The sequence below is a fragment of the Saimiri boliviensis genome, chromosome 11 (assembly GCF_048565385.1).
Source record: "Saimiri boliviensis isolate mSaiBol1 chromosome 11, mSaiBol1.pri, whole genome shotgun sequence".
Lineage (NCBI taxonomy): Eukaryota > Metazoa > Chordata > Mammalia > Primates > Cebidae > Saimiri > Saimiri boliviensis.
The window spans coordinates 84,090,983-84,103,716 of record NC_133459.1 but is presented as its reverse complement, the minus strand read 5'-3'; the positions used below and the strand labels follow the sequence as shown (position 1 = coordinate 84,103,716).

General features: G+C 37.7%; 1 protein-coding gene across 1 annotated transcript in view; it reads right to left on the bottom strand.

Moving 5' to 3' along the window:
* The window catches only part of LOC101033254 (calcium-activated chloride channel regulator 1-like), a 183,442-nt gene extending 170,944 nt beyond the window's left edge, over nt 1-12,498 (bottom strand). The window contains exons 1-4 of the mRNA XM_074381117.1: nt 12,317-12,498; nt 11,003-11,143; nt 10,645-10,792; nt 3,694-3,802 (exon numbers count right to left, since the gene is read on the bottom strand). Coding sequence (XP_074237218.1) covers nt 3,694-3,802; nt 10,645-10,792; nt 11,003-11,143; nt 12,317-12,475 — 557 coding nt within the window. The 5' untranslated portion in view covers nt 12,476-12,498. The remainder of the gene's footprint in view (nt 1-3,693; nt 3,803-10,644; nt 10,793-11,002; nt 11,144-12,316) is intronic.
* Nucleotides 12,499-12,734: the final 236 nt, after the last annotated feature.

Sequence of the window (12,734 nt, the reverse complement as noted above, 5' to 3'; positions counted from 1 at the left end):
TTCATTATTATTTATGTCCCACTTGGCAGCGTGAGTTATCTCCTGATAGTCAAATGCTTTTGGAATTTATGGTGTGGATCAGGCAGTACATACAGTATTCCCATTATCCTCTTGTGTTACATGATTTGATATCTATTTGTATGCATAACTCTTTGGCTGGCCTTTGTTGCTCCAGATCCACAGATTAAAGGGCAATGTTCCTGACTCATGTGTCAACTGTAGTCAAGTCTTTTATTATGAATGCCCAAGGGTCCAAAGGAATTTTAAATTTTATCAGAGATAATAGGCCTTTACAAACCTCTGCCTATAGAAGTATTTTGATATTGGTATATGAAAATACCAATCACTACCAACAAATACTTCTGTAGCAGAGGTTTGTAAAAGTATATGGCATATTTGAAAATATGGTTTGTGAAAATTTGCTTCTTTGAAATAAATTGGTCTCACTATTTAGAGGTAGTGTACTTTGTTTTGATTTGTTGTTTTTGATAACTTTCATATATTCCACATTTTAAAATATTTTTATACATTTAGAAATGTTTATTAGGTAAGTACAATATGTTTGTCTTAATTAATATTAGGCTTATTCAGGGGAAGAAACAACTGGTTACTTTTCAAATATTTAGTACATTTTAAAAATTTAAAATTTAAAGTTTATTTTCAACTTGTGCTAAATGCTATGATAATACTTTATGTTAGCTCTTGTAAACCCAACATGAATGACTATGTGAAGTAGGAATTATGATTCCCATATAAAAGATAAGAGAACTAAATCTCAGATTTGGCAGTTTTCCCACAGTGGACACAGCTTTAAAATGACAGGCTGGATTTCAATGTGAGGTCTCTGTGACTCCAAGATACCTATTCTTATGCACTAAGCTTTTTATATTTAAACCAGATATTTCAGGTCAGACATTAGTTTTCAACTTTTTTGTGGTGTGTTATTATTTAATTGATTAGACACATTGGTAATTATGATTTTTTTTTTAAGTCTGTTTAGTGGAGAAAGAGCCTTATGTGTTTTCACAGTATCAGTTTGCAATAGCTTGGTACACATTAGCACAAAGGTAATAGAAAATCTAAAATGTCAATCCTTTTCAAAGCTGCATTATAAATTAATTTATAAAAGTAGTATGGCTAATACTTAGAAAAGGAATCAAAAGTAAGGTTGTAACTCTGCACAGAAGTCTACGGAAGTCAGTGAGGGAAGAGTGTGTTCTAAGAATTTGTGTGACTCCAATGAGAGGGATACAGTGCTACATTTGAACAAAAGAAATAGGTTAATAAGAAAAGATAGGATAATTTCCAGAGACACCCAGACACATGCTGGATAAAATCACCTTTAATTAATTGCCTGAGTAATTTCCTGCCTTTATACACATAATTTCACAGTAGATAATGCAGCTTCTCTAATTAATTTCTTTTTTCCTAATGATTCCTTTGAGAGATTGGGAAAAAAAAGGTACTTACAGAATCAAGATTTTGCATAAACATAATGGATTCCTTGGCAGTCTGGGATCTGTCTGGGATAAATGTACAATTTGCTTCATACAGTCCTGTCTTTGAGTCAAGGATGCATTGTTGTGTTATGCAGCTGTTCTTCTTGCAGTTCCGAACCACGTTAGCACCCGTAATATGAGTGGAACATCTACAATGAAAGAATTAGATTTTATATGTGTGTGTGTGTGTGTGTATAAAATCTATGTATGTATATATGTGTGTGTGTGTGTGAATATATATATATATATATACATATATATATGAGAAAATTCATGGCAAATTATGAATGAAGACCAGTATCCTAAAATCTTTCCTTCAGTGACAGCTGCCTTAGATCATGTACCAAACATTACATTTTGACAATAACAGGCACAGTATTCTATCTCAATTTGTCATCAATTTCAATAGAAACAATGTCAGTTCATATTTATTAAACATTGATTGGTCATTTGATCAATAAATCTATTATCCTTGTGACTTTGAGCTAAAGATGGTAAATCCTAATTATAGGGATGTTGTAAAGATTAGATGAGTTAAAAGGTACAGCAGAATTGCTTATTAATAGGGAAGGGAAAGTCAATATTATGCTTAAATTTCTCTTCAATTTCTATATGTGGTATTCACTGTTTTGTGTTTATAGCATTTTGTAATTTATGTTTTGAGAACCACTTCACTAAACTGGTGAAAAAAAATATATATATATACCCTGCATGGAAAGGCTTGTTCATTCAAACCATTTGGTCTTTGCAGTAAAAATATATGTCATGTTCCTGGCAGGGAAACAGGGCCAGAATACAGGGAAAGGATTCTAAAGAGGTTCTGTTTCTATGCACGATATCCTCCCATTCTGTGTTAATATTAAACTTCATAACATTAATCCATTTTAATGACTTTGTATTGCAAGGATTTAGGGACATGGTGAGTCATGTCTTCCCAGAGGGTTAGTTCTTGAGTAAGCCTAAAAATTAAACTTACATATGATGAGACTTCACTGCCTGAAAGTGCCTGACACAGAGTAAGAGATCAATAAATGTTTTAGGTACTTGTTTTTACTAATTATCTATTTTTGACTGATTATAAGGAAACATTTATTTTTCATGAATTTATAAAAAAATTGTTATTTGATACCTTCTTTGTTTAGCTTTTACTTTATGCCAGGTCAAAGACCAGAGGATTTAGAAAATGTGCAGTTCTTAAGAATTTTAAAGTCTAATGGGGAAAATAAAATTGTATAGACAATTACTGCGCAGTGACAGAAGTGTGAGAGAAGCCCACACATGCTGTGAGAGCACTCTTAAGGGAATTTAACCCTAAATGAAGGGAGAGGAAAGATGGTTAAGTAAGAAATATTTAATCTGAGTCTTAAAGGATGAACAGGTATTATTTGAGTAAGGGAGGAGTTGTGTGGGATGAGGTTGAGAGAAATGAGTGCCCTGCACTGAGAGAAGCCCAGTCTGTGTGAAAAACTCCAGGCAGCTCAGCAGAGATCCAACAAACAACACAGTGGAGACAAGGAGGGACATTTTTTCCATTACCCCTCTTTCCTTGAATACATTTTTTTTTTAATCTCAAAGACTTATTTCCTATTACATTAACTTCCATTGTTCTTCAATATTCTTTAAATACTCCATGTGCTTGATATTTTTAACTAACTTTAAACATCTCATCTATTCATAATAGTGCCTGTGGCACCTAGAATTATATTTAGAAAAAAAAATCCATTTACTACCTTATCCTTACGAAAAGTACTTCCTTTTCTTTAAGATCAAGATTAAATGAAAAGTATATAATATTTACAAAGAAGCTCTAGCAGCTTAACTGATTTCAGTGAAACAGATTTCTCTTAAAAAGTGATGAACCAAGTGAAACAAGAGTGGGTAGGGTTGAACACCTATTCTCAGATATCTTGTGGTTTAGCCTACAGCTTTTTCCTTTCTCCTCTGCCCATAACATGTTTTAGCATGGTCCCTGTGAATACTGAAATTGTTTTCTGTTTCTGATTGATCTTGATGCCAAGGTAGAATCTCTAGAATTAATTGGAGACATACATGATGGGGCAGGTTGGCTATTGCAATGAACTGTATAAACATTCTCAGGTAGTTACCTGAGACAGCCTTTGTTTGCCTAGCATAGAAAATTAGTGAGTCATAAGAAAAAAAATTTTGAAAACAGATTTGTTCAATATAATGATACCTTGTTGCTTCAATAGTGTTTCTTCTGGAAATATAGAATGGCCGGTCCTCATTGTACTCATCAAATATTCCCCACCGGAGATGTGCCCACTTGTGGACAAATACTCTGCCTGTGAGAAATACTGCCATTTGTATATTCATAGTTACAATATTTTAAGACAATTTTCTTATATTTCTCTTTAACCTCTCCCCAACCTAATTGAGTCAGGGTACTCCAGAAATTGATGCCTCTTATTAGGTCAAAACAGTTGAAATAAGTGCCAATAAATGACTCATTTTGTTTTAACACACACATACACACACACACACACACACCACAGAGAGATATAATTAAGAATGTAACTAGCATATTTTCAAGTAAAGATATTACTTAATAGCTATTTTTCTCTTCTTAATTTTGTTTTCTTAAACGATGGGATCTTGTTCTTGCTCTGTTGCCCAGGTTGGAGTACAGCGGCTTGATCATAGCTCACTGCAGCCTCAAGCTCCTAGCCTCAAGCAATCTTCCTGCGTTCACCTCTTAAGTAGCTGGGACTACAGGTATGTGCTACAATGCCTGGCTAGTTTTTAAAATTTACTTTTAGCTTTTTAGAGACTGGGGGCTCTACTCTGTTGTCCAGGCTGGTCTCTAACTCCTGAGTGCAAGTGATCCTCCTACCTCAGTCTCCTGAGTTGCTGGGATAAGTGTCAGCCACTGTGCCTGGCTTCTTTAAAAATTGTTTAAAGGGAATGCTGAGAAGATGGCCGCCTAAGAACAGCTCAGGACTTCAGCTCCCAGTGAAGGTGCAGAGGGTGAGTGGACGCAGCATTTCCAGACGAACTCTTATTGCCCACAGACCAGGAGATACCCAGGCAGAGGGGTCGCCAGGGTCGCAGTCCCAGCGGGTACGGCTGTTTTGGCCCCTGTGGGGCTGATTCTGCCCAGGCGGCTGCTGTGACCACGCCCTGTTGCTGCGGTTCTCCGTACAAAAGCCACTGGTCTGGGAGCCCTCTTAGCTGGCGAGCAGAGCCCTGAGACGGCAGAGTTGCCCATTCATCTGAAATAGCGAGTCAGGCCAGGAGATTCCTAGGCAAAAGATCCGCCAGGAGCCGGCGCCACAGTTCGAGCCGACTCCGTGAGTCGCAGCACGGGAGATCCCGGCGCCTTTTCAGCAGGTGACCCGAACGCGGGGTCGTTCAACTTAAAAGAAAAGACTCTGAATCAGGGAGCCAGGTGATCAGGCTCGGTTGGTCCCACCCCTCCACCCCAACAACAACGAAAACAAAAACAGTAATTGGAAACCCTCTGGGTTGAGCCCTCCAAACCAAGCACAGCTGAACAGGGACGGTCCAGCTCCGTGGGGGAGGGGTTCCGCCATTACTGAGACTCTCCACCGCTACAGAGGCAGGCCGCCGTTGCCGAGGCAACCTGCCACAACAGAGAGAATCCGCCATAACAGAGGCGGGGCCACCGTTGCCGAGACAGTTCTAACTATGCCCATATAAAAAGGACTACAGGGAAGAGCTCAGGGCAGCTGGGCGGAGCCCACAGCAGCTCAGCAAAGCCCCTGTGGGCAGGCAGTGGCTAGGCGTGCTGCTAGCTGGGCGGGTCAGACCTGAAAGAAAAATCAAAAAAGGCAGTAGTGCAACCGAAACTCAGAAAGCTCCAACTCCCTGGGACAGAGGCAGACAACAGGTGGATAAACCCACAAAAATGGGAGGAAACCAACGCAAAAAGGATGAAAACTCCCGAAACTAGAACACCTCTCCTCCTAAAAGGGATCACAACTCCTCACCAGCAAGGGAACCAGACCGGATGGAGAAGGAGGGTGATGAAATGACAGAATCAGACTTCAGAAGGTGGGTAGTAAGAAACTACAATGAGCTAAAAGAACATGTTCTAACCCAACGCAAAGAAAATAGGAACCTTGAAAAAAGATTGGACGAACTGCTGACGAGAATGGACAGCATAGAGAGGAGTATAAGTGAATTGATGGAGCTGAAAAACGCAACACGAGAACTTCGTGAAGCATGCACAAGCCTCAACAGCCGAATTGACCAAGCAGAAGAAAGGATATCAGAGGTCGAAGATCAACTCAATGAAATAAAAAGAGAAGGCAAGAACAGAGAAAAAAGCGCAAAAAGGAATGAACAAAATCTTCAAGAAATGTGGGACTATGTGAAAAGACCTAATCTACATCTGATAGGTGTACCTGAATGTGATGAAGAGAATGAATCCAAGCTGGAAAATACTCTTCAGGATATTATCCAGGAAAACTTCCCCAACCTAGCAAGGCAGACCAATATTCAAATCCAGGAAATACAGAGAACACCACAAAGATATTCCGCAAGAAGAGCAACCCCAAGGCACATAATCGTCAGATTCACCAGGGTTGAAATGAAAGAGAAAATGCTAAGGGCAGCCAGAGAGAAATGTCGAGTTACCCACAAAGGGAAGCCCATTAGACTCACAGCAGATCTCTCAGCAGAAACCCTACAAGCCAGAAGAGATTGGGGGCCAATATTCAACATCCTTAAAGAAAAGAACTTTCAACCCAGAATCTCCTATCCAGCCAAACTAAGCTTCATAAGTGAAGGAAAAATAAAATCCTTTGTGAACAAGCAAGCACTCAGAGATTTCATCACCACCAAACCTGCTCTACAAGAACTCCTGAAAGAGGCTCTACACATATAAAGGAACAACCCGTACCAGCCACTCCAAAAACACACCAAATGGTAAAAGAGCATCAACACAATCAAGAATCTGCATCAACTAACCAACAAAACAGCCAGGTAGCATCAAAATGACAGCATCAAATTCACACATAACAATACTATCCCTAAATGTCAATGGACTAAATGCCGCAATCAAAAGACACAGACTGGCAAACTGGATAAAAAGCCAAAACCCATCAGTGTGCTGTATCCAGGAAACCCATCTTACATGCAAGGATACACAAAGGCTCAAAATAAAGGGATGGAGGAAGATCTACCAAGCAAATGGAGAGCAAAAAAAGGCAGGAGTTGCAATTCTCATCTCTGATAAAATAGACTTTAAAGCAACAAAGATCAAAAGAGACAAAGAAGGACATTACATAATGGTAAAAGGATCACTGCAACAAGAAGAGCTAACGATCCTAAATATATACGCACCCAATACAGGAGCACCCAGATACATAAGGCAAGTTCTTAATGACTTACAAAGAGACTTAGACTACCACACAATAATAGTGGGAGACTTTAACACCCCATTGTCAATATTAGACAGATCATCCAGACAGAAAATCAACAAGGATATCCAGGACCTGAATACAGACCTGGACCAAGCAAACCTAATAGACATTTACAGAACTCTCCACCCCAAATCCACAGAATATACATTCTTCTCAGCACCACATCACACCTACTCTAAAATTGACCACATAATTGGCAATAAATCACTCCTCAGCAAATGCAAAAGAACAGAAATCATAACAAACGGTCTCTCAGACCACAGTGCAATCGAGTTAGAACTCAGAGTGCAGAAACTAACTCAGAACCGCACAGCTTCATGGAAACTGAACAACTTGCTCTTGAATGTTGACTGGATAGACAATGAAATGAAGGCAGAAATAAAGATGTTCTTTGAAACCAATGAGAACGAAGACACAACATACCAGAATCTCTGGGACACATTTAAAGCAGTCTCTAGAGGAAAATATATAGCAATGAGTGCCCACATGAGAAGAAAGGAGAGATCTAAAATTGACACCCTATCATCAAAATTGAAAGAGCTAGAGGAGCAAGATAAAAAAAAAAACTCAAAACCTAGCAGAAGACAGGAAATAACTAAGATCAGAGCAGAACTGAAGGAAATAGAGACACAAAAAACTCTTCAAAAAAATAAATAAATCCAGGAGCTGGTTTTACTAAAAGATCAACAAAATAGACAGACCACTAGCCAGATTAATAAAAAAGAAAAGAGAGAATAACCAAATTGATGCAATAAAAAACGATAAAGGGGATATCACCACAGATTCCACAGAAATCCAAAGCATCATCAGAGATTATTACAAACAACTCTATGCACATAAACTAGTAAACCTGGAAGAAATGGATAAATTCCTGGACACCTGCATCCTCCCAAGCCTAAACCTGGAAGAAGCTGAAATCCTGAATAGACCAATAACAAGGTCTGAAGTTGAGGCAGCAATAAAGAGCCTACCACCCAAAAAAAACCCAAGTCCAGATGGGTTCACAGCTGAATTCTACCAGACATACAAAGAGGAGCTGATACCATTCCTTCTGAAACTATTCCAGACAATCCAAAAAGAGGGAATTCTTCCCAAATTATTTTACGAGACAAACATCATCCTGATACAAAAACCCGGCAGAGACTCAACAAGAAAAGAAAATTTCAGGCCAATATCCATGATGAACACAGATGCAAAAATCTTCAATAAAATACTGGCAAACCGATTGCAACAGCATATGAAAAAGCTCATCCACCATGATCAAGTAGGATTCATCCCGGGGATGCAAGGCTGGTTCAACATACGCAAGTCCATAAACGTAATTCACCACATAAACAGAACCAAAGACAAAAACCACATGATTATCTCAATTGATGCAGAGAAGGCTTTTGACAAAATTCAACAACCCTTTATGCTAAAAACCCTCAATAAACTAGGTATTGACAGAACGTATCTCAAAACAATAAAAGCTATTTATGACAAACCAACAGCCAATATCATACTGAATGGGCAAAAACTGGAAGCATTCCCTTTGAAATCTGGCACTAGACAAGGGGGCCCTCTCTCACCACTCCTATTCAATATAGTACTGGAAGTTCTAGCCAGAGCAATCAGGCAAGAAAAAGAAATAAAGAGTATCCAAATTGGAAAGGAGGAAATCAAATTGTCTCTATTTGCAGATGACATGATTGTATATCTGGAAGACCCCATCATCTCAGCCCAAAATCTCCTGAAACTGATAAACAACTTCAGCAAAGTCTCAGGATACAAAATCAACGTGCAAAAATCACAAGCATTCCTATACACCACTAATAGACTTCAAGAGAGCCAAATCAAGAACGAACTGCCATTCACAATTGCTACAAAGAGAATAAAGTACCTAGGAATACAACTAACAAGGAACGTAAAGGACCTCTTCAAGGAGAACTACAAGCCATTGCTCAACGAAATAAGAGAGGATACAAACAGATGGAGAAACATTCCATGTTCATGGTTAGGAAGAATCAACATCGTGAAAATGGCCATACTGCCCAAAGTAATTTACAGATTCAACACTATTCCCATCAAGCTACCAAGGACCTTCTTCACAGAACTGGAAAAAAACACCTTAAACTTCATATGGAACCAAAAGAGAGCCCGCATAGCCAAGTCAATTCTAAGCAAAAAGAACAAAGCAGGAGGCATCACACTACCGGACTTCAAACTACACTACAAGGCTACAGTAATCAAAACAGCATGGTACTGGTACCAAAACAGAGATATAGACCAATGGAACAGAACAGAGGTCTCAGAGGAAATACAACATACCCACAACCATCTGATCTTTGACAAACCTGACAAAAACAAGCAATGGGGAAAGGACTCCCTGTTTAATAAATGGTGTTGGGAAAACTGGCTAGCCATGTGCAGAAAGCAGAAACAGGACCCCTTCCTGACACCTGACACCAAAATTAACTCCAGATGGATTAAAGCCTTAAACATCAGACCTATTACCATAAAAACCTTAGAAGAAAATCTAGGCAAAACCCTTCAGGACATAGGTGTAGGCAAGGACTTCATGACTAAAACGCCAAAAGCAATGGCAACAAAAGCCAAAATAGACAAATGGGACCTAATCAAACACCACAGCTTCTGCACGGCAAAAGAAACAGTCAGTAGAGTGAATCAGCAACCAACAGAATGGGAAAAAATGTTTGCAGCCTACCCATCTGACAAGGGGCTGATATCCAGAATTTACAAAGAACTAAAGCAGATCTACAAGAAAAAAACAAACAAGCCTATTCAAAAATGGGCGAAGGATATGAATAGATACTTTACAAAAGAAGACATACAGGAGGCCAACAAACATATGAAAAAATGCTCATCATCACTGGTCATCAGAGAAATGCAAATCAAAACCACATTGAGATACCATCTCACACCAATTAGAATGGCGATCATTAAAAAATCGGGAAACAACAGATGCTGGAGAGGATGTGGAGAAATAGGAACACTTTTACACTGTTGGTGGGAATGTAAATTAATTCAACCATTGTGGAAGACAGTGTGGCAATTCCTCAAGGACCTAAAAATAGAAATCCCATTTGACCCAGCAATCCCATTACTGGGTATATATCCAAAGGATTATAAATCATTCTACTACAAGGACACGTGCACACGAATGTTCATTGCAGCACTGTTTACAATAGCAAAGACCTGGAACCAACCCAAATGCCCAACGATGATAGACTGGATAGGGAAAATGTGGTACATATACACCATGGAATATTACGCAGCCATCAAAAACGATGAGTTCACGTCCTTTGTAGGGACATGGATGAACCTGGAAACCATCATTCTCAGCAAACTGACACAAGAGCAGAAAATCAAACACCATATATTCTCACTCATAGGTGGGTGTTGAACAATGAGAACACATGGACACAGGGAGGGGAGCACTACACACTGGGGTCCGTTGGGGGGAAATGGGGGAGGGGCGGGGGGTGGGGAGGTGGGAAGAGATAGCATGGGGAGAAATGACAGATACAGGTGAGGGGACGGAAGGCAGCAAACCACACTGCCAAGTGTGTACGTATGCAACAATCTTGCATGTTCATCACATGTACCCCAAAACCTAAAATGCAATAAAAAAAAAAAACCAAAAAAAAAAAAAATAAAAATTGTTTAAAATACCATTAAACATAGTGTTCTTTTTTTCACCAGTGGAAATAAGAACAGAAGCACATCATAGATATCTCTACCTCGAGGCCCATAGATAGGCAAATTATTATTCAACAAGAAGTTTGGAGTAAAATGTATATATTGTCCTTTTTCTCCACATTGTCCATATTGAAGTGTATAGGGATCATCTCCGTATTTCAGGTAAGGATCAGCAACTATGACATCTGCCTAAAAAGCGAAAGAACAAACTAAAACAAATTTCAAGAGGTACAGAAACGAGATTTTAGAAAAAGGACTTCTATTCATATCCATTACAAAATGTTATATTACTAATTTAATTACTAAATTAGTGATTAGTAATTAATAAAGAATTACAAATACTGAGTTTTTAAAAGCACGAGGAAAGAAGCAGTTTAGGAGTTAGATGAAATAGCCTACCTGGTCATATGATTCTTGTTTTGGCATTAAGTACTCAGGTTTTGATTTCCAGGTCATTGGAATTAAAATGCTTACATTCCTGAAATAAGCTCTTCGTTTGGTGGCATAAAACAGATAAGTAGAAGCTTCAGTTACCATTGCCTGACAAAATTTAAAATACCTTGTGGTCATAATTTCACAGTGAAATGAACATAAAAGTATATATATAACTAGATGAAGCAAATCTAAGACTTTTTTCCTCAGACATTTTGGGAAAACTAACTGAAAATAGATTGAATTTTTTTCTACATCTCTGCAGTCTGTAAACTTTTATTTTCATGTGCTTAAAAACCATCTTTTAAAATGTTTTACCTATTCAGGCCTACATTCAGCATGATGGGTTGGAGATGGAAATGAGGGTGCTGGGTGAGATGTTAAAGTGATTAAGACTGGGAGCCTGTTAATATTAATAACAAAGATTCTAAAGTTGTTTATTTAATCAAACAGAGGTGTTTCTGATTGTTTAAAGAAACTGAGAGTTTAAAGTTTGGTAGATTATTATAATTGATGTCAACTGAAAAAGTTTTTTGCTAGATTTTGAGTTAACTTCTCAGATGGAGTGTGTTCATAAAAGGTAAAGATTTACCAAGTCGAAATGAAAATAGAAATATATAGGTCTCATTGGCTTCAAGTCCCAGTTTTGCCACTTGTTGTGAGATTGTACAAATCACTTCATTTATACAAGGGTAATAATTCTTGTTTTTGAATTCCCATGGGGCTATTGGGAGGATCAAAGAAGATAGTATATATTAAACTGATACGTATAAAGTGTTTTTCATTATACTGAATAATGCAAATAAGGAAGGTGTGTTAATTTAAAATGTATCATATCTTATTTAAAATAAGATAGATATTATTTTTTACTTTTCCAGAGTTTGAACAAGTATGAACAACTGAAAAAAATGTGTAGGATAAAATTCTAGGGCTTAAGTGTAGACTAGCTGAACATTATAAAAGCAACTTTATAAAAATAAAATTTGAGAATAATTTTCTACTTGCTGTAATGTCTTTCTGTTAGCTTAACTAGTCGAAAAAAATATTAGGTCAGCCTTTTAATGATTCATTGGGAAATGACCAATAGTATTAACATATAATAAAAACATATTTAAACCAAGCAGGTATTAATCTGACAGTTTAGAAAAATGCTATATAAATGATAACTACTGTTGAAGCTATTTTGGAAAGTTATCACTCTATGAATGTATTTACCAAGGCACCATGAGTTGAAAATACTTATTGAAATAAAAATATGTGGATAATAAATTTTTCTCTTACCTTTATGTTTTGAACGAGTTTTTCATCTTCTGCTACACTGGGATTAATTGCAATGACAATGCCATCGTATCCATTGTTATTTAAAGTTACCCATGAGCTTTTCAACACAGGCAAGAGAAGCAAGGATAGGAAGAGAATCACCTTCAGACTGAACACCATTTTTGCACGCAGTACAATAAACCTTTTGGAAATGTACAGAGGGTATTTATGTATCTCTTAACTCAGGAATTTGTATTAAGATCAAAATATTTGCATAAAGATAGTAAATTACTAAAATATCTTAGGGAACTTCCTTATCTTACTCACTCTAAAGATTTAGTTGTTATGTATCAAAGGGGATTATGCTGAACACATTTATCATACTTTCCAAGACAGCTGAGTCAGTAAGTATTCAGTGAATTGAATAATTCTTTTAGGT